This window comes from Paralichthys olivaceus, chromosome 20 (genome assembly GCF_024713975.1).
Source record: "Paralichthys olivaceus isolate ysfri-2021 chromosome 20, ASM2471397v2, whole genome shotgun sequence".
NCBI classification, from domain to species: domain Eukaryota; kingdom Metazoa; phylum Chordata; class Actinopteri; order Pleuronectiformes; family Paralichthyidae; genus Paralichthys; species Paralichthys olivaceus.
In genome coordinates this window covers 957,771-985,208 of record NC_091112.1, presented here as the reverse complement: position 1 = coordinate 985,208, position 27,438 = coordinate 957,771, and the positions used below count along the sequence as shown (strand labels likewise).

At 46.2% G+C, this 27,438-nt stretch overlaps 1 protein-coding gene across 3 annotated transcripts; it reads right to left on the bottom strand.

Moving 5' to 3' along the window:
- Positions 1–249: 249 nt before the first annotated feature.
- LOC109641594 (chromodomain-helicase-DNA-binding protein 4-like) lies at positions 250–27,438 on the bottom strand. Of its 3 annotated transcripts, XM_069516348.1 has the most exons (42): positions 27,150–27,438; positions 25,089–25,227; positions 20,880–21,043; positions 17,872–17,981; positions 17,019–17,261; positions 14,090–14,208; positions 13,582–13,847; positions 13,302–13,432; positions 13,043–13,184; positions 11,962–12,131; positions 11,427–11,660; positions 10,862–11,065; positions 10,546–10,754; positions 10,279–10,410; positions 10,087–10,186; positions 9,548–9,739; positions 8,762–8,962; positions 8,539–8,676; positions 8,046–8,167; positions 7,674–7,847; positions 7,273–7,414; positions 6,895–7,026; positions 6,573–6,690; positions 6,227–6,351; positions 6,006–6,098; positions 5,251–5,389; positions 4,985–5,160; positions 4,722–4,899; positions 4,514–4,603; positions 4,134–4,225; positions 3,915–4,048; positions 3,494–3,638; positions 3,105–3,258; positions 2,878–2,987; positions 2,499–2,772; positions 2,276–2,341; positions 1,900–2,133; positions 1,704–1,812; positions 1,437–1,569; positions 1,137–1,332; positions 825–1,000; positions 250–574 (listed from the first exon to the last, which is right to left on the bottom strand). In XM_069516348.1, the coding sequence occupies exons 3-42, from the start codon at positions 20,938–20,940 to the stop codon at positions 560–562; spliced, it is 5,979 nt and encodes a 1,992-aa protein (XP_069372449.1). In that variant the 5' UTR covers positions 20,941–21,043; positions 25,089–25,227; positions 27,150–27,438; the 3' UTR covers positions 250–559. The 3 variants fall into 3 exon arrangements, with proteins under 3 accessions (XP_069372449.1, XP_019961661.2, XP_019961662.2); XM_020106102.2 differs by lacking the exons at positions 25,089–25,227; positions 27,150–27,438 and adding an exon at positions 21,482–24,130; XM_020106103.2 differs by lacking the exons at positions 25,089–25,227; positions 27,150–27,438 and adding an exon at positions 21,482–24,130 and having other exon boundaries at positions 11,962–12,128.

Below are 27,438 nucleotides of genomic sequence, written 5' to 3'. Positions count from 1 at the left end.
CTCGTATAAAAACATGCCTCCGTTTCACGTGAAAGTAATTTCAAAATAAAACTAGTCTGTTGAAAGCTGAGAAAGAAAGAGGTGTTTTAGATTTTTAGTTAAAAACATTTTACGGCGGGGCAACTTCATCAAGGGTGCAGCTTTGCTAAGGCTACATTAAGAGAATGGAACATTAGCAGCTAATGTTAGCGTTACGTTAACTTTGATCAAAATGTTAAATCCCAACCGACCGAACCAACAAATGATTCATTTGTTTTTTTTATTTTTTATTTAGGTCCCAAAAAAACATCATAATAACATTATATCAATAATATTAATACAGAAATTGAAAAAAGGAGGAAAAAAATAAAATAGCTTTTCTGTCCACCGCCTCAAACTTGTGGGTCGGGGGAGGGAATCGATCGTCCAGAAAAACTCTGTAAAGTCTGTTTGGGGGAGGGTGGGGTGGGGGCGTGGAGTCAAGCTTGGGCACGCTCTCCGTCATTCTGCTGTGCACCAATCAGGAATGTCGAGGTGAGGCAGGGGGGGTGGTTCCCGAGGTAAAGAGCCGAGGTTGAGTTTACTGCTGCGACATCTGAAGAAGAAACGAGTAGTTAGCGTCGTCTCGCTCAACCCGAAAACTTCGGAACTACCAAAGAAATATCTACAACTTCAAAAGGTAAAATTCGAATGAATCATTTTATTTAGAGAACTAGAATTACCACGAGGTCACTGTGACCTTTGATCTCTGAATTCTAATCCTTTGATCTTGTGTAAAAACGAGACATCACTTGATAAAAGTGTCTCGTCTTCAGTTCCTCGTACGTCTCCAGTTGATGTGTTACCTGTTGTGTCTGTGCCTGCGTCTGTGTCTCGGGGCCTCTGCTCGCCAGTCGGCTCAGAATGTTCCTCTCCGACATCTGGAGCCGCACAGCGACCGGCGGTATCCGAGCGATGGTTGCTGGGAGGCGGGTGACATCTGCCTTCATGTCACTCAGCAGCTCCTCCAACTGCTTCAGCACTGAGAGAGAGAGAGGGCGAGAGAGGGCGAGCAAGGAGGAACAAGAGTCACAACAGATTCAGGATCAAACATCAATTGTAATTTTTAAAAAGTGAAACTCCAGCTGTGATTCTGTTTCTTCGGACGCCATCTTTACCTTTGTGCAGGACGGCGTTGGCCGGTTTGTTCCCGGACATGGACTCTTTGCTGAGGTGCTGGTGCGACTCTGCCAGACACTCCACCTCACTGAAGCGAGTGTTGAGGGCCATGGAGGGGTGGGAGGGGTCCTCCGACATGTTGAGGTAGGCGGCGCGACGCAGCTGCTCCTCAATCACCAGAGCCTGCTCCAACAGCTGGAAGGACGGAGAGCGTCGAGGTCAGCAAGGAATCAACACGTCTGACGTTAAAACTGCAGCGACTCTATCGACTTTTCATCTTTAAACGTCTTTGTTCGTACCTTGAACCGTCTGGCGAGGAACTTGTTCTTGATTTCCAGGAAGTTCCCTCGGTTCATCTCTCCCTTGAAGGGCTCGTTGAGGATGGCGAACTTCACGTCATTCTGGATGTCCTGCCAGCGAGCGTAGCCGTGTCTGCGGGCATCATGGTCAAGGGCAACAACAAATGTCTATCTACACGTTTATAAAAATCACAGCCAGAGGTCAACAGATGGACTCAAAGACAAACAACTGCCTGTTACACCATCACTGAGGCGGGAAAAGGATACTGTATGATGCCGGCCAGCAGCCAGTAGTCATGGCGACGATGCCAAATCTCGTTGGTTTTCTTGGTAACCGTGGCAGCGCGCTCCTCGTTCTGCCACAGAGAGTGCAACTCTGAAAGACGGAGGAGGACGACGTCAGCAACAAAATGAAAACACAACTTGACACTGTGGGTTTCTGTGAGTATCTGTGTGTTTGTACCTGTGAATCCTCCGTCTGCGATGTTAAACATGAACCTGGTCTTCGCCTTCTTCTTCTCCTCACTGATGGCAGCAGTGGCGGCAGTGGCGGCAGCGGCAGTAGCACCAGTGGCAGCAGCAGTGGCCGCACTAGGGGCAGCAGCGGTGGCAGGGGGGGCAGCACTCTCTTTGCTTTCGCCGTTCTGCAGTTTGGGCGTCGCCTCCTCCTTCGGAGTCTCTTTCTCCTCCTTCGTATCTTCAACGTGAGACGAGACGATAAATGACGACAAATGATTTAAAGAACATCTCATCGCCTGCGAATCTCTGACTTGAATTAGTCAGATTCTTGTTCCTACGTGAAATTTTTTTAAATGTTTAAAAGATGAAGAGTTCCGAACCTTTCTTTTCATCTGCAGCAGGAGCGGTGTCCATCTTTTCTGTCTGCTCTTCTTTCTTTTCTTCTGCTGCAAAGACAGATATTCAAAAAAGATTCAAACAAAGACAGCGACAGAAAAAAAGTTTTAATGTAACAGAAACATTTTTCAAAATTTTTTTTACTGTATAATTACAACATTTTTGAAAATTCTTTTGGAGATTTGATCTTAAAACAACGTGTTTTACCTTTGACCTCCACGTCCTCAGGTTTGACCACTGATGCTTCCGTCTTTTCCTCTGAAGGCGTCTTTGTGTCCTCTGCTGCTTCTGGACTTTTCTTCTCGCTCTCGACTTCTTTCTCCTTCTCCTCAGTCCCGTCTTCCTTCTCCTTCTCCTTCGCGCTCTCCGCTTCGCCGTTGCTCGGTTTGTCCGTCTCCATCGGCTCCTCCCCGTTCTTCTTCTTCTCCTCTTCCTCCACTGCTGGCGGACTCTTCTCGTCATCGTCTGGAATCGCGATCACCTGGAGCAGAATTTGAGAGACGGATTTAGAGACAGATGATGAAGAGGAAATTCCCCCTCTTATACTTTTAAATTCTGAGAGTAGGAATTAAATCTGTGTCTTCACCTCGTCTGTCACTTTTGCCGGCTCTTTGCTGTTCTTTTCTGCCTCGCCCTCTTTCTTCACCTCCTTCTCTCCGTCCTTCAAAGCCTCGTCACTCTTTGCCGACTCGTCAACTAAAACAAACAGACTTGATTAGTATATTTTTATTCACATTCTATCAGACATTTCTTCTTGAGAGGCTAATTTACCGTGAAAAAGGTGGAGAGCTTGTAACTAGAGTGTGTGCGTACCTGGAGCAGGAGTGTTGGGCTGCGTGTCAGCGGGGGTTCCGGTGGACGGGGTTTTCCCTGGCGACTCGGGCTGAGCTGCCGCCCTCTTGTTCTCCTCCAGCTCGGCCATCCACGGCATCGACCACTGACCGTTCACATGCTCAAACTCCTGCACCTGGAAAACAAGCAGAGAATTGCGACTCAGTAACGAGCTGGTATATTTTTATCTGCCGTTTTACTCTTCACCAAACTTATCAGAAACATGAACGATTGAACAAACAAATCAACTAATCGATAAATCCACCAGGAGGCGGTGTGTCCACATGTCAAACTGAACTTCTAACACGTGAGATACTAAATCAGTTTACACAGAGTCAGCTGTTCTTCGTCAGTTTCTTTGCGTTTGTTACCTTCTTGCGAATAAGCGACATCACGCCGATACGGGTGAGGACATGTTGCCGCGACAACCCTTCCCTGGGAACGCCGTCTGCAAAGGTTTCGGCGCCATCAGCTCCGGGCTCGCAGAGGTGACGCATGAACAGAGAGACGTAGGCCCTGACAGAGACAGAGAGAGAGAGAGAGAGAGAGAGAGAGAGGTGAATGAAAGAAACAGGATTGTAAACGTCCCTGAGTTCAGACAAGTCATTCAACATTTTACAGGAAGACAAAAGTCAGATTTAGATGTGATAATAGCACAATGTTGGTTTTACAACAAGAGAGAAAAACAGGGACACAGGATTCAACCCGGGACACAGATCAACAGAAAGGGGTCATGGTGCATTTAGACGATTATCTGAAAAAAATCACAAATGCTGTAGCGACGTTTCTTACTTGAACTCTTTCTCAGACTTCCCTCGCAGGTCTCGGACCAGCCACTGGGTGGTGAAGGCATCCTGGGGAGGCATCCCATAACGCATCACTGCGTTCAGGAAGGCCTTCCTCTGCCGAGAGTTGAAACCCAACACCTGGAGAAAAAACAGCGATCTTTAGATACAGGAGAGTCCCTATAAAATTGTGGATAATCTTAAAAGGTGGGGCCGCGCTGCTCACCTCGATGTTGCCTCCCACCCTGGCCAGCAGGGGGGGCAGTGGTTTGTCTTTGTCGTTCCTAAGACCCTTCCTGTTCGGCCTGCGGGAGTTGGCTGCAGAGAAAACGAGCTCCAGTGATTACGCAGATAAAAAAAGATGCTCGTCTGAATCGATGAATGATTCTTTCTGCTTCTCTGTCGTTGACTGGCCCTTTAACACGTCTTCATATTTTATTTTACAGGTATTTGTTGTTTATTCTGCATTTAGATGATTTAAAAACAAATAAACATGAGAATATAAACTAAACCAGAGGCTCCAGATGTTCTTTTATTTTAAATTTACTAACAAAACACTTTGTGTCCGATCAAACTTCACAGACAAACACGAATAACGGTCCTCACCTTCTGATCGCTCGTCAAAGTCCTCGTCTCCTTCCTCTGATGCCACAGAGTAATCCGATTGGCCGTCAGATTGGTCATCCTGCCAATCAGCTTCGAGATAAAGAAAAAAAAAAAGTATAGATCAAAACCACCGTCCAATAAGATTTACACAATTCCCATGTCGATCTTTGAGCCGATAACTTCATGAAGAAGGAATAATCGCTCTCACCTCTATCTTCTTGTGAGCCGTCGTTGTAGTTGACCTGCTTGCGGATACGTTTGCCTTTGCCGAGGTTTCGGGCCAGATCCTCCTGCTGCTGCTCGTAGTGGTGACGCAGCAGCTTCTCCCAGTAGTCTGGATCCACGCTCTCTTCCTGCTTTATGATCTCCCGCTGCACCTCCTCCTCCTGAGCAACAGGGAAAAGATGTAAGCGAGGGCGGAAGGGACGGGGGAATAGTGCAAAGGGACGTCAACCAGCTACAGGCGCTCACCTCCTCCTCCTCGTCTTTGACCACGTACTGAGCCACCTTGAAGGAGCTCAGGTACTCGTTCATGCTCTGCAGCTCTGTGTCGTCTGTGGCGTCCTGGTTTCTGTCCAGCAGACGGTCGATGGCCTTGTCGTCGTAGTGAATGATGCTGCTGTCCTCCTCCTTGTTCCTGTGCTCACCTGAAGACACAGACGCATCAGTTAAAATCTCACTTATATGCATCTTTCATTAAAGCCTCTCGTTCCCGCGGATCTTAAATCCATCCTCACCCTCTCCCTCGTCCTTGAAGAGCTGCTCCGTTCCAAACTTGAGGATGTCGTCGAGCTCTTGTTTGGACATTGAGCCGGTCTTGGATCCGAGGCCGGGTCTGACCACCAGGTGAGTCAGCATCATCTTCTTCTTGGCGACCTGGATGAAGGAAGGAGAGACGAGGACGACACGGGTCAGAAAATCACAAGTTTTACATGTTTCAGTCTCAAACTTTCACCGAAAATCTGCTTCACACTTGAACTGTTTTTTGAAGTGAATATTCTCAGCAGGATAACACAAAAACTACTGAACACATTTCCACAAAACACAATATGAACAAAAACAGAACTTATAAAATGGCATGGATCTGGACAAAGAAACCTGGAACTTTTTATCTCTTCAACATTGTAAGATTCTGACATTTTCACTGATTTCTTAGAGAATACTTTGTGGATCTTGAAGAAAACAATCAGCCAAATGTAGAGGACTGATATCTATGAGTGTATGCAATTTGGTGCATATCCCAATAAAATTTTGAATGTAGCAGATATAATTGTGGTTTCCTGGGTGGTTTTCAGCCGCAGGACGTTAACAAACACAACCATTACCCTGTAATTACCACACGGGACCATTTCGATTCAGTACAGAATCAACAACTTTATATTTAACAACAGTTTCTCAACTTTGAGCAAATGAAAATGACGGATTTGGAGCGTAATCGAAGTAGCCACAGACGATGTAAAAGAGAAGACGTCGTAGATCTCATCCTGATTACCTGTGTAATCCTCTCCTCCACAGAGGCCTTGGTTACGAAGCGGTAGATCATCACCTTCTTGTTCTGACCGATACGATGAGCTCGGCTGAAGGCCTGCACAGGGAGGAGGAAGTTAGCCATGTTGTTAACAAACTAAACAACCAAGTTACACATTTGAACCAGAAAAAAACATTAGATTTAATGCACTAGAAAAAAAACGAGGCGTGCTTCTCATCCCGTACCTGGATGTCGTTGTGAGGGTTCCAGTCCGAGTCGTAGATGACGACGGTGTCAGCAGTGGCCAAGTTGATACCCAGGCCTCCGGCTCTCGTTGAGAGCAGGAAGGCAAACTGCTGAGCTCCAGGAGCTGAGGGGGAGGAAACATAACGAGATCAAATATATATATATTTATATATATTTGTTGTGTTGGTGGCCTAGGGTTTTTATAAAATAGACTTTACATTGTAAAGTTTAGAGTCATAGTTTTCATTTGGATGAAAGTTGGAGTCATAGACAGAGGAAGAGGCAAAGATAAAATCACAGAGTTGTAAAATAAAAATTTAAAAAAGGTTGAGCTTCCAGCCTCACCGTTGAAGCGATCGATGGCTTCCTGTCTCATCCCGCCTGTGATTCCTCCGTCAATCCTCTCGTACTTGTACCCCTCGTTCTCCAAGAAATCCTCCAGCAGGTCCAACATCTTGGTCATCTACAAACGCAGAGGAGACGATTTGTGTGGGTTTCTTTTAAGTCTCACGTATTTAAGTAATAAATCAAATTAACCAATAAGTGTTTTTGAGTCTGTACAGGAAAGACAAGTATGTTTCCTTTGGTGAATCAACATAAAACCATACATTTGTTGACTAGTTTTAATTAGTAGTGGTTGATCTTTGAGGTGATATCTTTGTCCTACCTGTGAAAAAATAAGTACTCTGTGTCCTCCGTTCTTCAGCTTCCTCATCATCTTCTGCAGCAACGTCAGTTTCCCAGCACCCTTTACGAGGGCGCTGCCGTCGTACATCCCGTTTGGCATCTTTGGAGCTTCCTGTCAGGAAGAACCAAGCAAACATTTAGGCTCTGTGGGTGTCTGCGGAGAAAGTTTCAGCAAAGTGTGTATCCCAAAAAATTGAAGTACAATGAAACAACAATCTTTCGGTTATTAAATTCCCCAAATAAAATTTTTAAATATCTAGAAAACTTTAGAAATCTATCAACAAGACATTTATTCTATATAACTGAGATCTTCCTTCTTCTACTTCTTAACATCCCTTCACTGAAACATAAACTGTACCATAGCGGCCGCAGGGAAGAGGTAGGGGTGGTTGCAGCATTTCTTGAGGTCCATGACAACGTTGAGCAGAGAAACCTGGTTTCCTCCTCCCTTGGTGTTCAGGGCCTCAAAGTTTTTCGTCAGGATGAACTTGTAGTACTTCCTACAGAGAACAAACAAATAAAAACAATTTACACCTCTAGTCGTACGAAATTCTTACGTTTTGTTTTTACTCGTCTCTTGTCAATCAATCAGATTTTATTTGTATAACCCATATTCACAAATTACAATTTTTTCTCTTGGGCTTTAACAAGATGCAACATCATCTGTTCTTAACTCTCAACAACAGTAAGTAACAGAAATAATAATTTGAAGAGGTAAAAAACATTGATGACAACATCTGGTCATTGTGAGTCTCTTACTTCTGCATGGGGCTGAGCTCCACTCTGAGGATGAGCTCGGTCTTGGAGGGCATGTGCTTGAAGACGTCGGCCTTCAGCCTCCTGAGCATGTGCGGACCCAGCATGTCGTGCAGCTTCTTGATCTGGTCCTCCTTGGCGATGTCGGCGAACTCCTCCAGGAAGCCCTCCAGGTTACTGTGGACACAGAGACGCAGGCGTGATTTAATTTCCTGCATCGACACAGTGCTGATAGCAGATAAAAGAAATCTGCAGCTGTGGACGAACCAATTCTTGATTTTGGACAGCGTTCATTCTTCAACTTTAAGATTTTAGGGAGCGGTATAATTGTTTGAAGATAACGTGATATCTCATACGACAGAATCTGCAGCGTACCTGAACCTCTCAGGTGTGAGGAAGTTGAGCAGGTGGAAAAGCTCCTCCAGGTTGTTCTGCAGAGGAGTTCCGGTCAGCAGCAGCTTGTGCTGCAGAGGGTAGTTGTTCAACACCCGGAAAAACTGTAGCAGAGGAAACACGGAACGTCACGAGAGTTACAGCTGCGCCTACAGTCGTCTGCACATACTTCTAATTCAGACATGTTGGTAACTGTGGTCGTTTACAGGACGAACACAGGACGAACACAGATTTCATGCTTAAAATTTAGAAAGTTTATAAAAGTCTCGTCCCATCTTGATGAGAACAGGTGTGATTAAATAACCTTGAAATGATAAACTCCTGAGTCCAAGGATGAAAATAAGTCGACATGTTAAACTTCACCTGCAGATTAAGATCAAGTGATTCGATCAAAAGCTACATTAAACTAAATTGACCTTGTGGCTCAGAAACAATCACCAAAAACCAGAGCATCGATGAAAGTGTCCTTCTGTACCTTGGACTGGTTGTTTTTCAGCCTGTGAGCCTCGTCCACCACCAGGCAGGCCCAGTCTATGGAGCCCAGGATCGCCATGTCGATGGTGATCAGCTCGTAGGACGTCAGCAGGACGTGGAACTTGATCGACGAGTCTTTCTGTTGGAGGGAACCGACACAAAAGATGTTGAAACTGTTTGGATCCATCAAGGCGTTCGTAATCTTCTTCTCAATCTTCTCTCACCTTCATCCTGGAGGCCTTCTTCCCTCCTCGGATGGCGTTGTCCTCGAAGGAGAACTCGTTCTCTCTGATGACGGCCCTGCTGTCCTTGTCACCGACGTAGGTCACCACGTACATGTCGGGCGCCCACATCTCAAACTCTCGCTCCCAGTTGATGATGGTGGAGAGCGGCGCGCTGACCAGGAACGGCCCCTTGGAGTGGCCCTGGAGATGGAGACAGGAAGTGAGCTCAGCGTGTCGAACAAACAATGGTTGTGTTTCATATATTTGCAGTGATGCCTCAAGTAGTAATCAGAATTATTGTCACAGGACAAATTACTGTAGTTCTTAATAATAATCTTGTTTTTCCTGAACTATTTTTTAAAAGTTTATAAAATGTATGAAAATTTAAAAAGAAAGAAACAAGTTAATTGTATTACATTTAAAAATAGAGCTCCTGCTGCTCTGACAGGAAGTGTATTCTGGCCTCCCATCTTTAGGTGGCAGTAGCAACACATGTGATCAGAGCCTGTGAATGTTTACTGTTTAGAATCCAACTTAATGTCGTCAGATTTCACCCGACTTACACAAAATGGCTGAACGGTTTCTGGCCAATAGGATGTCAGCTACTTACTGACAGGCAGACAATAAAGTTTCCAACTGATAATGAAACAAATTACATATAAAAATCACAGAAAACAGAAAATTTTAATCAAAACTAACAACTTCTTTGGTTTCCAGGTTGAAAAGAAGTTCACAGTTTCAGTGTGCGGCCCTGGAGGGAGTGTGACACACAAGGTTACAACAAACCTCTTTGTAAAGCGAGTAGAGGAAGACGGCCGTCTGCACCGTCTTTCCCAGCCCCATCTCGTCGGCCAGGATAGTGTCCGTGCCCTGAGCCCAGGAGAACCGCAGCCAGTTCAGACCCTCCAGCTGGTAGGGGTGCAGCGTCCCACCCGTGCTGTCCAGGTACTCCGGCTGACGCTCAAACTTTATCGTCGGCTGGAAACAGAAACCAGAAAGAGATTTTTAAACTCAGGACGTCCACAGATTTAAATGACACATCTCACTTTCCGGGTTTCCGCAGGTTTACACAAGTTGAATTTCAGACTTACGACACATATGAAGGAATATTACAGTCCCACAAAAGAAGCCTGGCTGAGGACAAACCCTGGAAACCCCTAGAAAAATATTCTGTTCCATGGGGTTGGATAAAGACTTTAAAGCTGCTTCGGTGACCTGAATGCTGACTCGGCAACTTAAATAGTTCAGTTTAAACAACGTCAAGATGACTTCAGTCTTCAAATCCAGATTTCATTCTAATGTGAAGTATCACAGTCCGGACTCACGTCTATGACGGGGTTCTCTGGAGGCCTGTCCGGCCGCTTGACTCGACCTTTCACCTTGATCTTCTTCCCGGGTCTCCCCTCATCTCCCATCATCAGCTCTCTGGAACAAACACACACACAGTTAGGAAGCCGCTGTGTCTGAGGTTTTCAGGTATGACAACGCGGTGTGACAGTGCCGACAGTGTTTCTAACCTGTGGTGCCAGTACTGCACTTTGTATGGGTCAAACTCAGGAACGTCCATGTCGTCAGCCTCCCACGTCGCCTGGTCATACGCCAGCTCTCGCCACTTGATCAGGTAGTGGACGTTGTTCTTTCTGTCCACACTGGAAAACACAGCAATAGATGAGTTAATATCAGGAGTTTAAAAATCGTGAAAGTAGGAATTTGTTGTATGTATATTTTGTTCTTAGTTTGAAAAAGGTTGAAAACAGACAGACGAGTCTCGTCACTGCACCGACCTGTGGTTGAGGATGCGGTGGATCATCAGCCACTCCATCTTGATTCCAAAGCGAAGGTATTTCTCATCCAGCTGTGCGTACATGGGGTCCTTGTTTTTCCTTTTCACGCTCTTGTCCTCCTCTCCTTCGCCAAAGTCGATGGGGGGCGGGTCGTCCATGTCGTTCTTCCTCTGGTAGTTTCTGAACATCACCTGACAGTGGAGTTCCAGCTGGTGGGGGAAGAGGGGCCGAGGAAATGTAAGTAGATGTATGATATGAACCTAAAGAAGAGAAACTAATTGTTTAACGTGTGTGTATGTGTTGTTTTCCCACTCACCTGGAGCTCTGTGACCCAGGAGCAGTGCCAGTACGACATGTTGGACCACTTGGCGAAGAACTCCCTGTCCGGCCGCCCTGCCAGCGGGGCGGGGTCGGGGGCGTCTGCTGGAAGGTCCGGAGGGCGAGGGACAGGTGTGGGTGGGGGAGGGTCGCCCCAACGCCAAGTCAGGATCTTTTGGATTTTCCCCTTTATGGGGGGACACTGGAGGGGAGGAGAGGAGAGGCAGAAGTTAGTTATCGGTTTATTTAGACTTGAAAGAAACTGAATAACAGAAATATCAAGTTTCATAAGGAAAAAAAATCTTCAAATGTTTAAAGTCTCCTCCACAAACCTGATTAAATTAAACCTGACAATGTAAAGTGTTTTATTTTTAACCTCTAATTAAGCCACGCTGACCTGAGCACGCACATAAATACCGAGTGGATCAATAAAACTCTCTTCCAATCAGGAACTACTGATCAAGAGCAGAAACATCGACCAGATGTTTGAACTTCACCGGGTTTAATAGATATTCTCAACGTGCTCAGCTGATAGGTCAAACCACACGTCGTGGGCGACTCACTGTGCAGCGCGGGCAGATCCACTCTCCGTTGGGGATCTCGGGGAGCGGCGGGTTGAGGCAGTGGATGTGGTAGGACGAGGGGCACGAGTCGCAGCAGAGCAGCTCTCCTCCGTCTTTGCAAACCCTGCAGAACTCCATGTGGTGGTCGTCCTCCTCCATTTCTCCTGTCTCGCCGTTGTCCTCCTCGACGTCTGAGGGTTCCTCCCTGGCCTCCCACTGGATGCCCTCCTTCTCCTGAGACGCAGAGTTGAAACATGAGGATTTCATCTTTTATATTCAACACAGTTAAACCACAATGTGCCCTTTCTGTGTAAAAAGTGTTGATTTGAGGAGTTTGATCTGTGTTGATTCAAGAAAAAATCTGTTAGAACTGGTTTTTAGATCTTTAAGTCTATCACAGACATTTCGATATCTGCATTCAGGTTTGCAGATACTGAAAAAACTGTTTTACCGAATAAACAATGCAGAAAAGATGTTTATATTTCACATTCAAATAATGTTGTAGTTTTCTTATTCCTAAAGAGATGTTGCTTACACAGTGCGGGCAGCTCCAAGTGCCCTCGGGCGCTTTCTCCATGTCGGGGTCCAGGCAAACCATGTGGTACGCTCGTGGACAGGTGTCACACAGGATGATCTCGCCGCCCTGCTGACACACCTCGCAGTAGTCCTGGTGGTCCGTCTCGTACCCGTCGCCATCCTCTGCTTCTGGTGCGGCGTAGAGAAAAAAAAAAAAAAGACTTTAACCAAAACACCTCCCAACATTTGACATTTAATGAGAGACGCAGGACGTGACTATAATCCAGGCTCTGAATTTACGACACTGTGTCTTGTGTTTGTTGTTTGTCAGAGGGGAAACCCACTCAGTGAGTCATTCTTTCCTCTCAAGAACGCATTTCCTCAGTAACACCGACAAACTGAAATTAAAAGGTTTCTCTACAAAAATAGAAATATCCGTTTATGTTCATTCCGCAGTGTTTACAACAAGTTCACTGATCTACCTGAAGAAGAGTCCGAACGTGGGAGATTTAAGGTTTTTTGTGGCTTTTCTTAATCATGTGTTCAACAAATTAAAATGCTTTGTGTATTCTGGGAGATTTTAAGGGCAACAAATCCATTTATTTCCTTAATCTTCTCACAGACAAAACAAAAACACCAAAGGATTTCCACATCCTCATCCGATGTCGCCCGAGCTTCTCTCTTGTGACAGCAGCTACATAGGATGCGTTGGCAGCGTATAGACCAAGAGGTCGTTCTTCTAAATATAACAAACTCTGCTGACTCAATCACAGTGACTAATGTGTGTGCGTGTGTGTATGCACACACACACACACACACTGCCTTTTATCGCTGAGACTTCTGACTGTGGAATGTTTTACCCTCGGCCATTACTATTAACCACCGACCTGCAGCCGCTCGCACAGGTACAGCTCTGTCTGAGTCACCGGGTAAAGCAAACAAAAAGTGAGCGAGCGTGATGCGTTCAGCTCCAACAGATTACACAGAACTGATGGAAGGCGATCAGATATAGGGGAAGGAGCAGGGTGATGATGACGAGGATGAAGAAGTGGACTCAATTTAAGTGCAGGGCTACAATTCAGTGAGACGAGCAGTCGTACCTTTCTTCTTCTTGGGTTTGCTCTTGGACGACTGCTTCTTTTTGGTTCGGCTGCTGCGACTGTTTGATCCCTCTGAGACAGAGACACTGTTCATGCTGCCGTCCTCGAAATCGCTGTCTACGTCGGGCTCGTCCTCTTCGCTCTGAGCACAAACAAACACAACATTTCCAGCGCTGTTAAAAACACTTTCCTGTACATGCTTTGTATACAGACACAAAAAAGGGAGAAACGAGAGAGAGAGAGAGGAAATGTTTCATACCGAGGAGCGTTTCCTTTTGCTGTTGAAGCCCCCCAGTTTGATTTTGAGAGGAGCCACTTTCTTGGTCTTGGCATTATTTTTTTTCTCTTGAGGTTTGGCTGCAGGTTTTGACTTCTTGCGGGCGTTAGGACCTGGAGAACAAAATTTACAATAAGTCACTCTCCCACCTTCTTTAAGTGAATAAGAATCGAGAGCAGGAAAACATTTGACCTGTGGTTTCACTGCTTCACATTTCTTTAGTTAAACCTATGACTGTTCTGACGCCTTCTGTCTACTATACCTTTGCCTTCCTTGGTCTTGGCCTTGCGCAGCGGCGGCGCAGGGGGCTGCGGGGGCTCTACTGGGGCTGGAGGTGCAGGGGCACTCGGGACAACCTCTGCCACCATGTTGTCCACAGCGGCAGGTACGTTGGCGGTGGCCAGGGCGGCGTTGGCAGCAGCGGCTCCCCTCAGTGGGTTGTTGGTGCTGAACTCACGCCACTTGGCGCCCAGAACCATCATCATCTTAGACACTGCGATCTTGGGGTTCTTGGCTGCGATGAGGGGCCTGGAGACAAGAATCAGAGAATTAAAAATGTACTAAAATATTTGGAGCGCCAATCAAAAATGGCTCCAGCGACTATTTGACACATGCACAAACAAACAGAAGCTAAAAACCAGAGCAACCTGGGATTGTCTGCAGAGTAAATCGTGTTATGAGAATTCAAAGGGAAAAAAGGACGATATTTAATCAGGTAAACTGTGTTTCTGGTAAATATTGTTGACTATCAGCCGCGTGTGTGCGTTTACCTGACGAACTGGCTGAAGGCCTTGTAGTTGGTCAGAGAGCGGTAGTCCTCCTCAGTGAAAACGTGGTCAATGTCCTCCATTCCCCAGTCATCCAGCAGCTGGGATGAAGACTTTGGCTCCTACAGGAAAAGCAACAAAAATGATAATCATTGAAAATGTTTCTCTACTTGGTCCTGAAATGTGATCTGACCTTCATCCACAAACAAAGAAACATGCATGTTCTTTGGTGGTACACCCGTTGAACATACACACTGCACTGGTGAGTGAACCCTTGGACTCAATAAACTCAAACAAATGGTTGGTGTATTGAGGAGGAACCGCTCTCCTGGAACATCTCTCCTGCGAGGCGACATAGCTCCAGACCACACCTCCGGCCTGCTTTCATCTGCTGGACTTCAGTTTGGCTAACTCCTGACTCCAATAAGCTTTTGTTGATGTCGTTAGCTCAGGTGGGGTTCACATACTTTTTCCAGCCGACACTGAAATGTTTTAATGAACAATGCAACCTAAATACGAGGATGTGAAAATTGAACATATGGAACATAAACGCAGATGATTAGAGTTCGTTTATTCTTTTCTTGCCGCTGCATCCCATATTCTGACATCGCACAGCCTGTTTCCACAAGACCACTTTAACCCGGTAAGTGTGGAGCAATCAATGCTAATCCGATCAATTGATTAGACGACCAACGTGTGGTGGACAACCTGGTTTAGCAGACACATGCTGCGTAGCCATAACTCAATATGCGCCGAAAAGACGACACAACTGGTGCCAAGCGTCTGTCTGAGCATCTATTATCCACAGAGCTTGACGTGGTTATTTTACCAAACAATACCCAAAAGTTGTTCTGCAAGATGTTTATAATCCGAGTACCATTAAACTCTGTCCACAACATTCATAGCTTTTCTAACTATTGTTGTGACTATGTCAGATCTCAACGTTAAAGTGATGAACAAATCACATTAACTTAATTCAAGTGATGAAATTTAGGTGTTTTATAAACGTACTGGTTATATAAATGATATGTTGATTTTTAAGTTCTCTAAACTTCCTCCCTGCTCTCCGACTTCCACTTCTGATCGTCAAGTAATGAAATCAAAGCAAAACAAAAGCTGAAATTATGAATTTCTCGGAAGCGTCATTTGCCAGGTAGTTTCTGGACTAATATAAAAACACCAGATAGCAGACACATTTTTACAGTTGTTATTTTACCTGAGCTCAAAGTAATGACCTCAGAGATCCTGTTTTATCTGATAAACCTGTTCAAAACCCCCAAAATAATCCATTTGAAATTAGAAAAGTTAAAAAAAATCTTCACACTAGAGAAGCTGGAACCAATAAACGTTTGATAGATTTGCTTCAAAATCAAGCTGTTGGTGATGAACGGCAAATTGTTTCCCCTCCACATCTCTGGAGTGCTTCTTGTATTGTATTAATAAATAAAACCCTGACATCACATGATCAAGTGAGCACAGATTTAGAATTCTGCCACTTTGGCAGGCAACACTTTGATGAAGACGCTGCTCGTGGCGGGTAAAGCACCGCCCGGCAGATTCCTCCTCCACCTTCCCACGTCTCCGCCCGTAGATCGGACGGAGGGAGATCTCAGAGCCAATGAATCAAGATGTGTTTATTTAACCAAAAAGAGAAAAAAAAGGGGGTCAAGAGCGCAGTGCAGTGCCGCACTAGGCAGGGTTGTCATGGTAACAGCACATATGCCTTATGCACCCGCCCCAGACACTCGTGCACACATACACACTTAACACACCCCACTCGCCAGCCCCTGCAAATGTGTCATTAAATGCAAGGCCCCCTATTGGCCACCGGGCGCAGAGTCCTCCAGAAACAGCTCTTTTGTTTAACCATCTCTCATATCACGTCTGTTTGTCAAACCGTGAGCGACTCCATTACAGGTTCACAGTCTGTGGGCCTGCTCCACTGCAGACATGTCGCGGTAGGAAAAGCACAGGTGTTACTGATAACATCGACCACGGCTCTGCTCAGCTCAACTGACCCAGGAAGACAAGACGGCGTGGACAACACCAGGACAAGGAAAGTGAAGCAGCTAAATGGAACGGGGCCATCAGTCATTTGATCCTTTGCACATATGACATGTCAAAATATCGGCCATGAAAAAGTAGAGACCATTATATTTGTTATTTTACTACAAGAGCATCATGAGATTTTATTCAACCAAATAAAAAGGGTAACAGAACATCACTGTGCAGTGTTCGGTCTAAAGATCACACAGAGCACGTGTGGGCCACATCACAGCCATTCTCATTCCTTAAACTTTGCCATTTTTTTTACATGTCAATGTAAAATCTTGACGCACTGCGGACAGAATTGTGGCGTCCTTCATTTCTGTACATTAAAAAAAATCGTCAGCCCCAAAAGACTCACACTGGTGGTCCACAACGTGTTTTTAAAAAAATCTAATAATTCAAGAAATATTGGTCTCCACGCTTCAATCATGTCTCGAGAACACATCTAATCTTTACACTTGGAACGTGTGCCGCCACCACGACAACATGTTCATGACAATAAAAACATATTCTCCATTTCAGGGTTCTTCATACTGAGTCCAGCTTCACTGAACTCTACTGGTGAACAGCTCTTTGCGCAGCAGAGACCTGCAGTCGGTCTTTATTTGCCGCAGCTCAATTACTGCAGGTCGCTTTTACAGGTTCGGAGAGAGAAGACTGCAGCCAGCATCACCACAGACCAAGTAAGAACCAAACAGGCAGGTTTAGAAAAGTCACTACACGGCTCATTACAACTTTGACTTTTCTGGTTTCCGTCTAATTACAGTGTAAGTGTTTTGTTCAAGAGAAAAACACTTGGCGGTTAAATGGCCAATGCCTGTGTTTATGAACTTCATAAAAACATTTAAAACAGACACTTATATTCACTCTCTGCTATTCTCACCGAGCTGTCGTCATCGTCGTCGTCATCATCTTCCTCGGGCTCCGGGTCTTTCTTCTTGGAGGAGCTCCGCTCGGCCCCGGAGCTGCTCCTCTTCTTCTCCTTGCCGCTGCTGGCCCTCTTCTTCTTCTTGCGCCCTGGAGTGTAGTCACTGCCCTCGCTGTCCGAGCGCTGCGCAGAGACGCCATCTTCTACCTCTTCCGCCACGCTGACGTCCATGTGCTCCGGGGAGCTGATGGGAAGTTCCTGGAACAAGAGGAGCGAAGATGACCGTCACCAAACTGAGAACTAATTGTTTTTCGAGGACGGGACTGTGAAAGTAACCTCGACACTCACTCATACAGTTTACCCATAAGCTTTATCGTAAATAACTCTAAACTTAAAACACAAAATATATATAACTTGAAAAAATAAACAAACGGTTTTCATAGAAGTAAACACGGATTCTCATACATCTATGAAGGGCTCGTATCGGCTCATATTTAGTTTTACTGAAATCCAACTAGCGAGTTGTGACACAGAAAAACGTATCTGAAGTAGGACACTCATTGCTGTAATATTAAAGGAGAGTTAGATGGAGAAAAAAGTGATGAAAGAAACAAAGAGAATATAAAAGTGTGAAATAAAAAAACAAATGCGTTGGAACTCTTCCACACTGTCACGCCTCAGGTGTTTTACTGCTTCCCAGTCAATTTGACTTTGTTGGCTGTTTTGACTACATGAGCAGATAATGTTTTGGGTTTTAATCACTTGTTCACAGTTTTATTTAACACAGGATCTGATATTAAAAACTAATGTCAGATAGTTAAGTATTTTTTTACTTTACAATAAGTGAGCACACATGTACAGTACATACCTCTCTGCGTGAACGCCTCTTGCTGCCTTTACTCTCTCTGCTCTTCTTGGCCTTTTTCTTCTTCTTCACCTTCGGAGTCTCGTTCTCTGAAATCTCCTCCTCATCGTCGTCTACAAATCAGACCAGAGGAGACATTTTGTGGTTTAGATGCACAGAGCGGTGTGTCAGCAGACACTTGCATATCCTGCTGGGAACCAAACACCAGCCACGCAAGTACATTTAATCATTTTCATAACAAATATTACATCGTTCCTCGTTTTAAATAAAAAAAAAAAAAAGAGAAGTTAAGACTTTTCACAGGGTCACTGAACATTGATAAACATTTCTTATTCATATTTCAATGATTTCATAGAGATGAAACATCTTCTGCTTTTGCAGCAAAGAACTAACTTGCTTTGAAAAAACGAATCATTTACTCCATCAAGGAGTTTACATTTTCACCCCTGTCCACTCGTTGGTCTGTCAGCAGGACTACACTAAAAACTACTGAACAGATTTCCTACTAAACGTAGTGGAAGGATGAGACATTTGCCAAGAGAGAACTCTTAAGATTTTGGGGGAGATCCAGAAATGTTTTATCACTTCCTTTGACCTTGTGAGAGAGGACGTTTTTAGACTGTTTCCCAGAGAATAATAAATGGATCTTGATTAAAAACATCAGATATATCTAGAGGACTGGTGTCTATGTGTGTTACATTTGGTGCAGCTTGATTAAATGTGACGGTATCAGAGGTATGAACTCTACTGCGTGCCGTTCTACTCTCTTTCCACCCCTACCAGGCTGTAACCACATTCACCGGATGTCAGAAGGTGTAACATGACCCCCCCTTGATGACATGGTTGGATTAAACACCAGCAGGAGAACTCAACAACCAGGACAAGCAGTAGATAAACCTGTGGTGGTTGTTAATTGAAATGATTTTTTCTTGTGGTTAAAAGTGTAATTTAAACTGATTAGTTGTGATGATCTCTCTCCTGCAGCCGTTACTTCAGAGGGGATCTCAGTCCAGAGTCTGGCACTGCCCCATTGGCTCAAAGGGAAGTCGTGTGTGGCACTCAGAGTCTATTAAAGTAATTGAATATGGTAAAAAGTTAATGGCAGGCTGCCATTAAGATGCACCTGGTAACAAAGACCCTTAATGTGATGAGCTTTTCAGGTCATTTAAAGGAGAACAAGCTGTGTGCATGTGGGCGGGGGAATAACTGTAATGAAAGTGAAAGAAAAACCAGATTCTTGTATTTAACAGAAATCCAGCACTCAGGTTTTCCTGTAAACACTGTTGGGCTTATTTGAATGTTGAGAATAAAGTGTTGTACAAAAAATATGGTCGGGCTACATCCATACTCCTACTGATGGAGTACTCATTGTTTGAGCTGTAGGTTAAAGACACTAAACCAAGTCAGACATGCAAAACCTTTCTAGATGTTAAGTGGATGAAACTATGAATAGTTTATAGTCATATAGTCATTTATGAATCACAAAACTTTGTATTTGTGACTTGACCTCATTGGCTCATGAGACTTTTAAAATGTGTTCGTTTGGGCTGTGAGCATTTGTGACAGGCATTTCTCAGGGTTAACAGAAGTTTCACAAACCAGTCTCATTCAGTTAATCAAGAGAATAATTAAGAATCATTAGTTAAGTTGACGATAACTTAACCAGCAGTGAAATGCTGCTCACACATGATGACATTGATAACCACGGATATATTAGTCAATTCAGTCATTAATGGCAAATAGTTTGACACCCGTGTTACAATCTTTATGGATAAATCTATAAAATATCTGTTTCCAAATTCTCATAATTGATGTTTTGACTTTTTCCTTTGCTACACATGAAAATAAACAGACACCATCAAATATCAAGTAATCATCGGTGGGAAATAATATATTATATCATTAACATATGTATTATTATATTGTTAACGTGAGCTGTTTTCTTTCTGGCACCTCATAAATACACACATTCAGCAAACCATGAAAATGATTGAAGCCTGGTCGAGTACTTTTACCCTGCAGACTTTAACTACACTTCTCTGATAATACTTTTACTCAGGGAACAATTTCAATGCTGAACCTACGCTTGGAACGGAGTATTTGTTTTGTTTGGTACTATATCAATCAACAATAAACGTCACTGTGTCTCTAGTTGCAGAATCAGTATTGAAACGTGAACTCTGAATACTGATTACTTTAATCATCGTTCATCCTGAATGAAAACAATGGACACATGATAATTAACCTTCTCCCTGTGAGACTGCAGCTCTCTGTTGACATCACGTCGTGTCGGTGGAGCCTCACGTGTCTCGTTGAGGACATTTCGTGAATAAAGTGTGTTTCAGTGATTCTCCTGGTTTCACTGAAACTTGCAGGACTATTTGTCCTCAACGCTTCCACCGTGTGTGCGCCGCGCGTGCTCGCCCACATTATAACTATAAACAAAGCTAACCCCGGCGGCGGGACATAAAGAAGCTCATGTGTGAGTGACGGTGTAAAACGTGCAGCCGCAGGTTTGACTTCACGATACTCTCCGTTATTTTTTTTTTACTTTTTCCTCCAACACACTCAAACCGGAGGCGCCGGCCATGAGGAGGGGAGAACTACAGAGCGTCATCCGCCAGCTTCCAAGCTAACTGGCTGCCTCCATCTTGTCATCGACACGTAAAGACAAATACCGGTAGCTGGCTAACGTTAGGCCCGGGGAACATGCCGGTTCGTCGGCGGGACTTCACCGCCTCGCCGCTGGCAGCCGCACCGTCCGTCGCGGCGGGTTTTTGGGGGCAACGTCGACTCATTCCACCGGGAGATGTTCGGCTGCAGCGCGGCCGCTAAAAGGAGCGAGTCTGCTAGTGTTGCCGCTAACGTAAGCTAACCGGCAGTTAGCATCGGCGAGATGCTAGTAGTTAGCCGCCGTGCTAATGAAACATGACTGATATGAACGTCAAAAACATCTGCTCACGCTAGCATGGACATTAGCAATTAGGGCTAACAAACGAGGCTCGTCTTACCGTGCAGTAACCGCTCCTCCGGGGCTCCGTACTCATCTCTGTCGTCCTCGCTTCCAGACATAGCGGACGGCGGAAAACTTTCCACTTAGTTAGCTAGCACTTTAGCTAACTAAATAAAGTTATGGGGCTTGTGGGGTAATCCAGAGTGGTGACCCGGCCGGAGTCTGCCCGGGTCCCGGTGTGTGGTGAGCGGGGAGGGGAGGGCAGCGGGCCAGGGGAATAAGAACAGAAAAGAAAACGGAAGTGAATAATTAGCATTAAAATACACACATCAGCATCTTAAACACCGAGCCACACCAACACCCGGCACATGGGGCTCTCTCCCGGACGGTAAATCTGAACTTCGTGTCGCCATCGAGCAGGGCAGCAAACAAAGATTAGCACCCTCACTCCATCTTCAGCTGACATGCCATCTTGCCACTATCGTTAGTTTCCATTAGCATGTGTGCTAACAGCGGCTGAACCGGCGGCCGGGTTCACAGCCAGGAGGAAGAACCGATCCTATCCGTGACCGGGAGCCGGAGTTAACGACACCGGCTCCCCTGAACCAGAACCTCCGGTCCGAACTCCAACAATTAAAGCAGAAAGCGACCGATACTCACAAGTTGATTCAGTAACTCCCGCCACAGTTTGATTCTCCTCAGCGGATCTTTGTTGTGAAGGAAACGCAGACGCACGATTTAAATGTAAATTCGTGTTTTTTTGTGGCAGCGTGTGCGCACGACGCGTCTCCTCTCGCTCCCTCGCACACTAACACACACCCGGCGCGCGCGCGCACACACACAAAGAGATCAGGGGGCAGGCATCCCATAATATCCCCCTACACACACGCACACACACACACCCCTCCCCCACTCTGCATAGTTACCTTGCAACGTACAGACCATAATAGTCAACTCACCCCCTCCCTCTCCTACAGTCTCTTCCCCATTCCTCCATGCATGCACCCCCCCCCCCCCCCTCCTCACACACGCACATGCACACGCATATACACCTCCACCCCCTCCCTTAGCAACCGGGGTTACCATGGAGACGCCCTCCCCTCCCACCCCCGTGCGGCATCCCATAATAGTAATGAGTGCAGTCACTGACATCCCACAATAAGCATAACTCCAAAAAGAGAGATAGGAGAAAGGAGGGGGGGGGGGGGCGAGAAAGGAAAAGCCGTCACATGGCAACTGTGTGTGCCACATGACTGCTTAACTTGAGTGTGCATGTTTGCATGTATGCGCACGCACTGTACTGTATGTGAGGCTGAGAGCCGCTGAGCACTGTGCACAGGATGCTGGGAGGCTTCTTATCATGTTGAGGAGGGGGTCACCAAAAAGTGGGGCGACCCGGCCGTAACTCCCCCCCCCCCAGCATCACGAGGCGCCATGAGCCGAACTTCTTTACGTACATGACTCACCATCAGGGTGAGTTCAGCATCCGTGCACGGAGGCCAAAAGAGTTTTAAAAGTTGTGCGGGCAGGTGGGCGCCAGGTTAAAACGTCCGGCCGCGTGCTGGAGGTTCCACGGACGGGGGGGGGGGGGGGGTCACGGGGTCAAACTGCAGTCACAGCGCTCGCGTCTGCAGCCCTCGAAACTCAAAACAGGGAGCCCAGAAGTGCAAGAGCCGAGCCAACAGCTGAGTTAAGCTGTCTGCACACACACACTCACACACACTGCTCCACACGCTGCCTGGAAATGCATTGCAGTCAATGGTGGGAAAATCGTCTGGGTCCTAGACAGTTTTTTCCCACCATTGACTGTCTGCAGTTTGTGAGACTGTGGGACGAGATGCAGAGCTGTTGGTGCTCAGTGTGGCGGAGACACTTCTGAGTGACGCCTCGCCACACAGGAGATGAACGGCGTTCGCGTCGGCTAATCTGTTTTTCGGGGCCTGCGGAGACTCATGGGGAGTTTTGCGTTGTTGTCGTTGTCGTTGTTGTTGTGCTGCAGGTTGAAGTTTCTCTGCGGCTGCTGTACGAGTCGCTCACAAATCTGTAAACTTCAGCCGGCCTCCTCTAAAATCAACATCTGTTTTATTATTCAAAATACACGTGGTCACAAAATAACAACTGTCTTTAGTATCTGTTAAAGGGAACCTGAGGGGTTTTGATTATAGACTGCATATAAAAATACAACTTCTAGTCCGGGTCCTGAAAGTGAAGCCAACGTGAAAGTGCGTGCAACCTGTGTTCTCTCGAATGACCAGCAGGGGGCGACTCCTCTGGTCAGTTTCCGTAGAAGTCTGTCGCCGTTTTTTAGACATGAACTCCGGTCAATGTCCAGAAAAACGTCCCGACTCGTTCACAACAACAGGAACATGAGGGGGACATTCAGGCGAGGGGTGGAGCCTGTAGAGCAGCAGGAGGCGGGGCTTGACGTATAATTTCTGCTGTGTGAAAATCGGTGTTGTTGTTTACAGCTCGTCCGCACAGACGTCGGCCCTCATCACCGAAACATCTGGAACGTTGCCATCAGATCTGAAATATGATTGTACACTACAGCGTTACGATTTCTCTTAATTAACCGACCATGAAGGGGGCAACCCCGCGCAGGCATGTCCACATTCTTTTGGCCACATGCTGTGAGGATGAGAGACAGCTGGTGGTAATTTCCCGTGGAGAGTGTGCATTATTCCCTCATTAACAAACTGCTGCTCCTCGTATGATCATGGACAAATTAGCGGCGTGACGAGATAGTTTGAATCAGTGGAGAACCGGTGGATCATGTGACACGTGATTCGTGTAGCGCTGTCCCGACTCTTTGGTGTTTAACCCACTTCCAGCTCCTCTGACTCAGCACACCTTCACTTGGACTCGTTCTTCTCTGGCCTCTGCTTTGTCCCAGCAGCTTCTCTCGCTTTGTCCCCTCGCACCGTCCGACACGAGGAACGACTTAAAAATACACCTCTCCCCCTGTTCTCCCCCATTTCTTCTTCCCTTTTTTTTTTTTTTTTCTCTCTCCCTGGGTTTGCATCCCCCCCCTCCCCCACACTTATCCTCTCCTTGACTATGGACACAGTGTTCATGTGTGCATTTGGGGAGGGGAGGTGTGGGATGAGGGGTGGAGGGGGATAGGAGGGAGGGGGGTAACCCATAATCACCAATCAAAAGGATACTGGGGGCAGTTGTCATAGAAACCTCGTGCACGGCTCTCAACGCCCCTCCCAGCCCCCCCCCCCCCCTTACAAAACACTACCACCACATCACATAATGATAATAATATCATTTCTGAGGCGAAAAAGGAAAAGGAAAAGGAGAAGGGGGGGGGGGGGGGGGGGGGTGTACAGACCATAATAGTGCTCCTGTGCTGCTGGTTGCCATGGAGATGAGCAGAGGGCTGGTAGTGGCGGCAGGGGGAGGAGGGTTATAGGCGGGGTCAAATTACCATGTAAGTCAAAATGCATACCATAATACTTCTCGACTGCACTCCCCCCCCCTCCCCCCACCTCCACCACCTATGCTGCCCCGCAGAGCGAAGCTGCACCAGATAACAAAGTGCAAATGGTTTCGATCAGACGCAGCACGTCTGCCACACGAGATAACGCACGGCCCAGACTGAAATCAAGAAGAGAAGAGAGAAATGAGATTGGTGCATCAGGACGGTCCGGATGTTCCTGACGGATCAGATGAGGTGGATGTTCAAATCTGCCCCAGGACCTCTTCTGTATCACTCATAGAGCTGAAGCTAGAAAATTGTTCTGACGAGTGGTTAATTGGGCCACTGCTCGTTTCTACAACTCACGAAAAATCAACTCTCCAACATTCACGCACTTCACAGCCCGATGTGTCTGAACGTCTCTGATTTTTTAATCCTGTTCTAATTCTGTTTCACGTGAGTGCAGCACTATGATTGTCCTCTAGGAGACGGTTGTGTTGTCCTCGCCTCTCGCCCGTCCCTGTGGCGCTCAGGTTTTCCTGCCTTAGTTCTAGTTCTTCTCTAGAACACCCTGGTCCTCTCAGACGACAGGCACAATGGTGCTTTGTGTTCGCAACGACAATAACAACGTGCTGGTTTTTACCGAGAATAGTTTTTTGTTTTCACTGTCTTAGTTCAGGGCGGCACGGTGGTACAGTGGTTAGCACTTTCACTCCACAGCAATAAGGTTCTGGCCTTGAACACGACCAGAACCTTTCTCTGTGGAGTTTCCTCTTTGTGTCTGCACCGGTTTTCTTCAGACTCCTCCTGCAGCACAAAGACCTGCAGCGAGAGTGTGTGTACCTCTATCAGTCTCTATTTCAGATCTGCACCACAAAGGGTTGTTGTCCTGAGCGTCTTCGTCCATTTGACATCCAGCTCCGATGGTGTCGACCACATCTCCACTTCCTCCTGAGATATCTGGGATGTGGGCGCTGCCATCCTGCGTTTTGAGAACCGGGTTTGAAATAATTAATAAAAACCAAACTGATCAGAAACACTTGAAGAAATATCCACGTGATGAAAACTACCTAAAATGACAGAAACATCTCGGACATTTATTTAACGTTGATTTTTGTCCCGTGGCGGTTAAATGTATGACCTTTACTGCAGCGGGCCACCAGGGGGCGATCGTGGTGTTTTGGCTTCACTTAAGGGAGCAGCCATGTTGTGAAACTTTATTTACAGTCTGCGTTGTTCTTTTCTGTTTTATTTCATCGTAAACTAAATATCTACAGAATACTTCTCCTGGAATTTTTTGCTTGGTTGCACAGAGATGGAAATTTTCCAGTTGACCAGGCCGCTGTAATATTTTTCTGGCCAAGCTCAAACCCCCCCGTCCCCTCTGGTCAGAATGTGACTGGTTCCAGTGGAGACAGTGTGGGAACAGAGCCGGGACCAGAGCCAGACTCCAGTTGTTACATGGAACAAAGACTTCATTTTTGCTTTTCTGTTGTTTTGAGCCGACGCGTATCTAGAAAGTCTTCGGCTTCAGGTTGCATAAAAACTCCCGACTGCGTAACTGAATTGGTTTAACGACCAAACGCAGCTGATATATAAATATGACGACTAGCCCACGTGTTTATCTGCACAAACGGACTCTGTAAATGAGGTAGTTTGGCCACAAACAAGGCGAAGCGTCGCACAGAAACCGTCTGGCTGCTCGATCGCTGCCGGGATCATTTACATTACCGGGGACAGGGAGTGAATTGTGCTCAGATACTTTGCCAGCGAAGTTTTTTTTTGATAAATTCCCAGCTGCCACTCTGCTTCTCTGCCTTTGTGCTGCCTCGTCTCTCTCGGGCCTCGATGCTTTACGTGAGTCACTCTGCACCTGAAGATAGATGCTACGTCTCCGACACACATTGTGTTTGCACGTTGATGCACACACACACACACACACATATATGTGTGTACACAAAGCTTGTGGGGTGTGTGTGGGGGGGGGGGGTTGCACCGCACACAAAAACAGTCTTGGGCCACACCATAATCCTCACCCCCCCCACCCTTCTTACTTCACTGCCTCCGCCCCTCCTCCCACTTGACAACACAGACATCCCATAATATGCATTTTCCTGCAACTCCCCCCCCCCTTCTTCTTTCTTCACTGCTTGGCCTGCCGCTCCATAATAACCCCCCCCCCCCCCCCCACACACACACACACACCGCCGCCATCAGTATCATTTCCTGTTTGAATGGTTGTCGAGGTGCAGTACAGTATCCAAACAGCAGCCACCAGCCAGGGGCTCAAAATACCCAGCCTTCCTATCTGTGACGTCTTCATCGCACTTCATCACCCCGCCCACCACCACCAGCATCATCACTGTACTACAGATCATCACGATTCAACCAGAAACGAGAGTCGGAAGGTTTTTTAATTCATCTGAACCACGGAGGACAAAGTTCACCATGTTTCTATTTTTTCCACGGTTACAGAATCAAACCTCGGCTTGGAGGGAAACAGAGATGAATCTGTCATCGTGGATATTTCTCACGTTGGGTCGTTTTAATACATTTGGCCGGTGGCTCCAAACCTGTGAGACAAGACCCTCGGAGATTTACCTGAGGAGTCACGAGATAAGGTTTCAGGGTCAAAGTTCATTCTTGACCAGGGAACAGAAAAACAATCTCAAGACAAAGGCCCATGAGCCACGGCTGCTTGTGGAATCTCTGCTTTAGTTGCAGTTTATTAATCGCAAGTTTGCAGCTGCATCAAAATGTCAAAGTCACGGAGCAAGGGCACGCGGAGCTGTACATACTGATCACAGAGGAAATCAATAACAGAGAGGCTGATGGGAAGGAGGCGCTGCTGTCGAACAATGTCTCTTTCTCTCAGTCTGTGAGTTCCAACTGATCTTTACCAACCTGCAGTGTTTCATATACAACACAGAGTCATCTGCGAAGAGTCGTATCTACTGTAATGTCCTTCAGGCTCATGTCACTTCCTGGGTCCATCAATCCCACCTGTCACCTCATCGTTTATAAACTACTGGACAAGGAAAGAAGGAATTCATTTGAGAGAAATCATCAGTGATGGCGTTTCTTTCAACCTTCGATGTGTTCAACTTGTTTACTGCTTCATCACCAACTTATCTGAACAATTGTTTGCGGGTCGTCTCTGAAACGTTCTGTTTTTATTGCTGGGTCGTGTTGA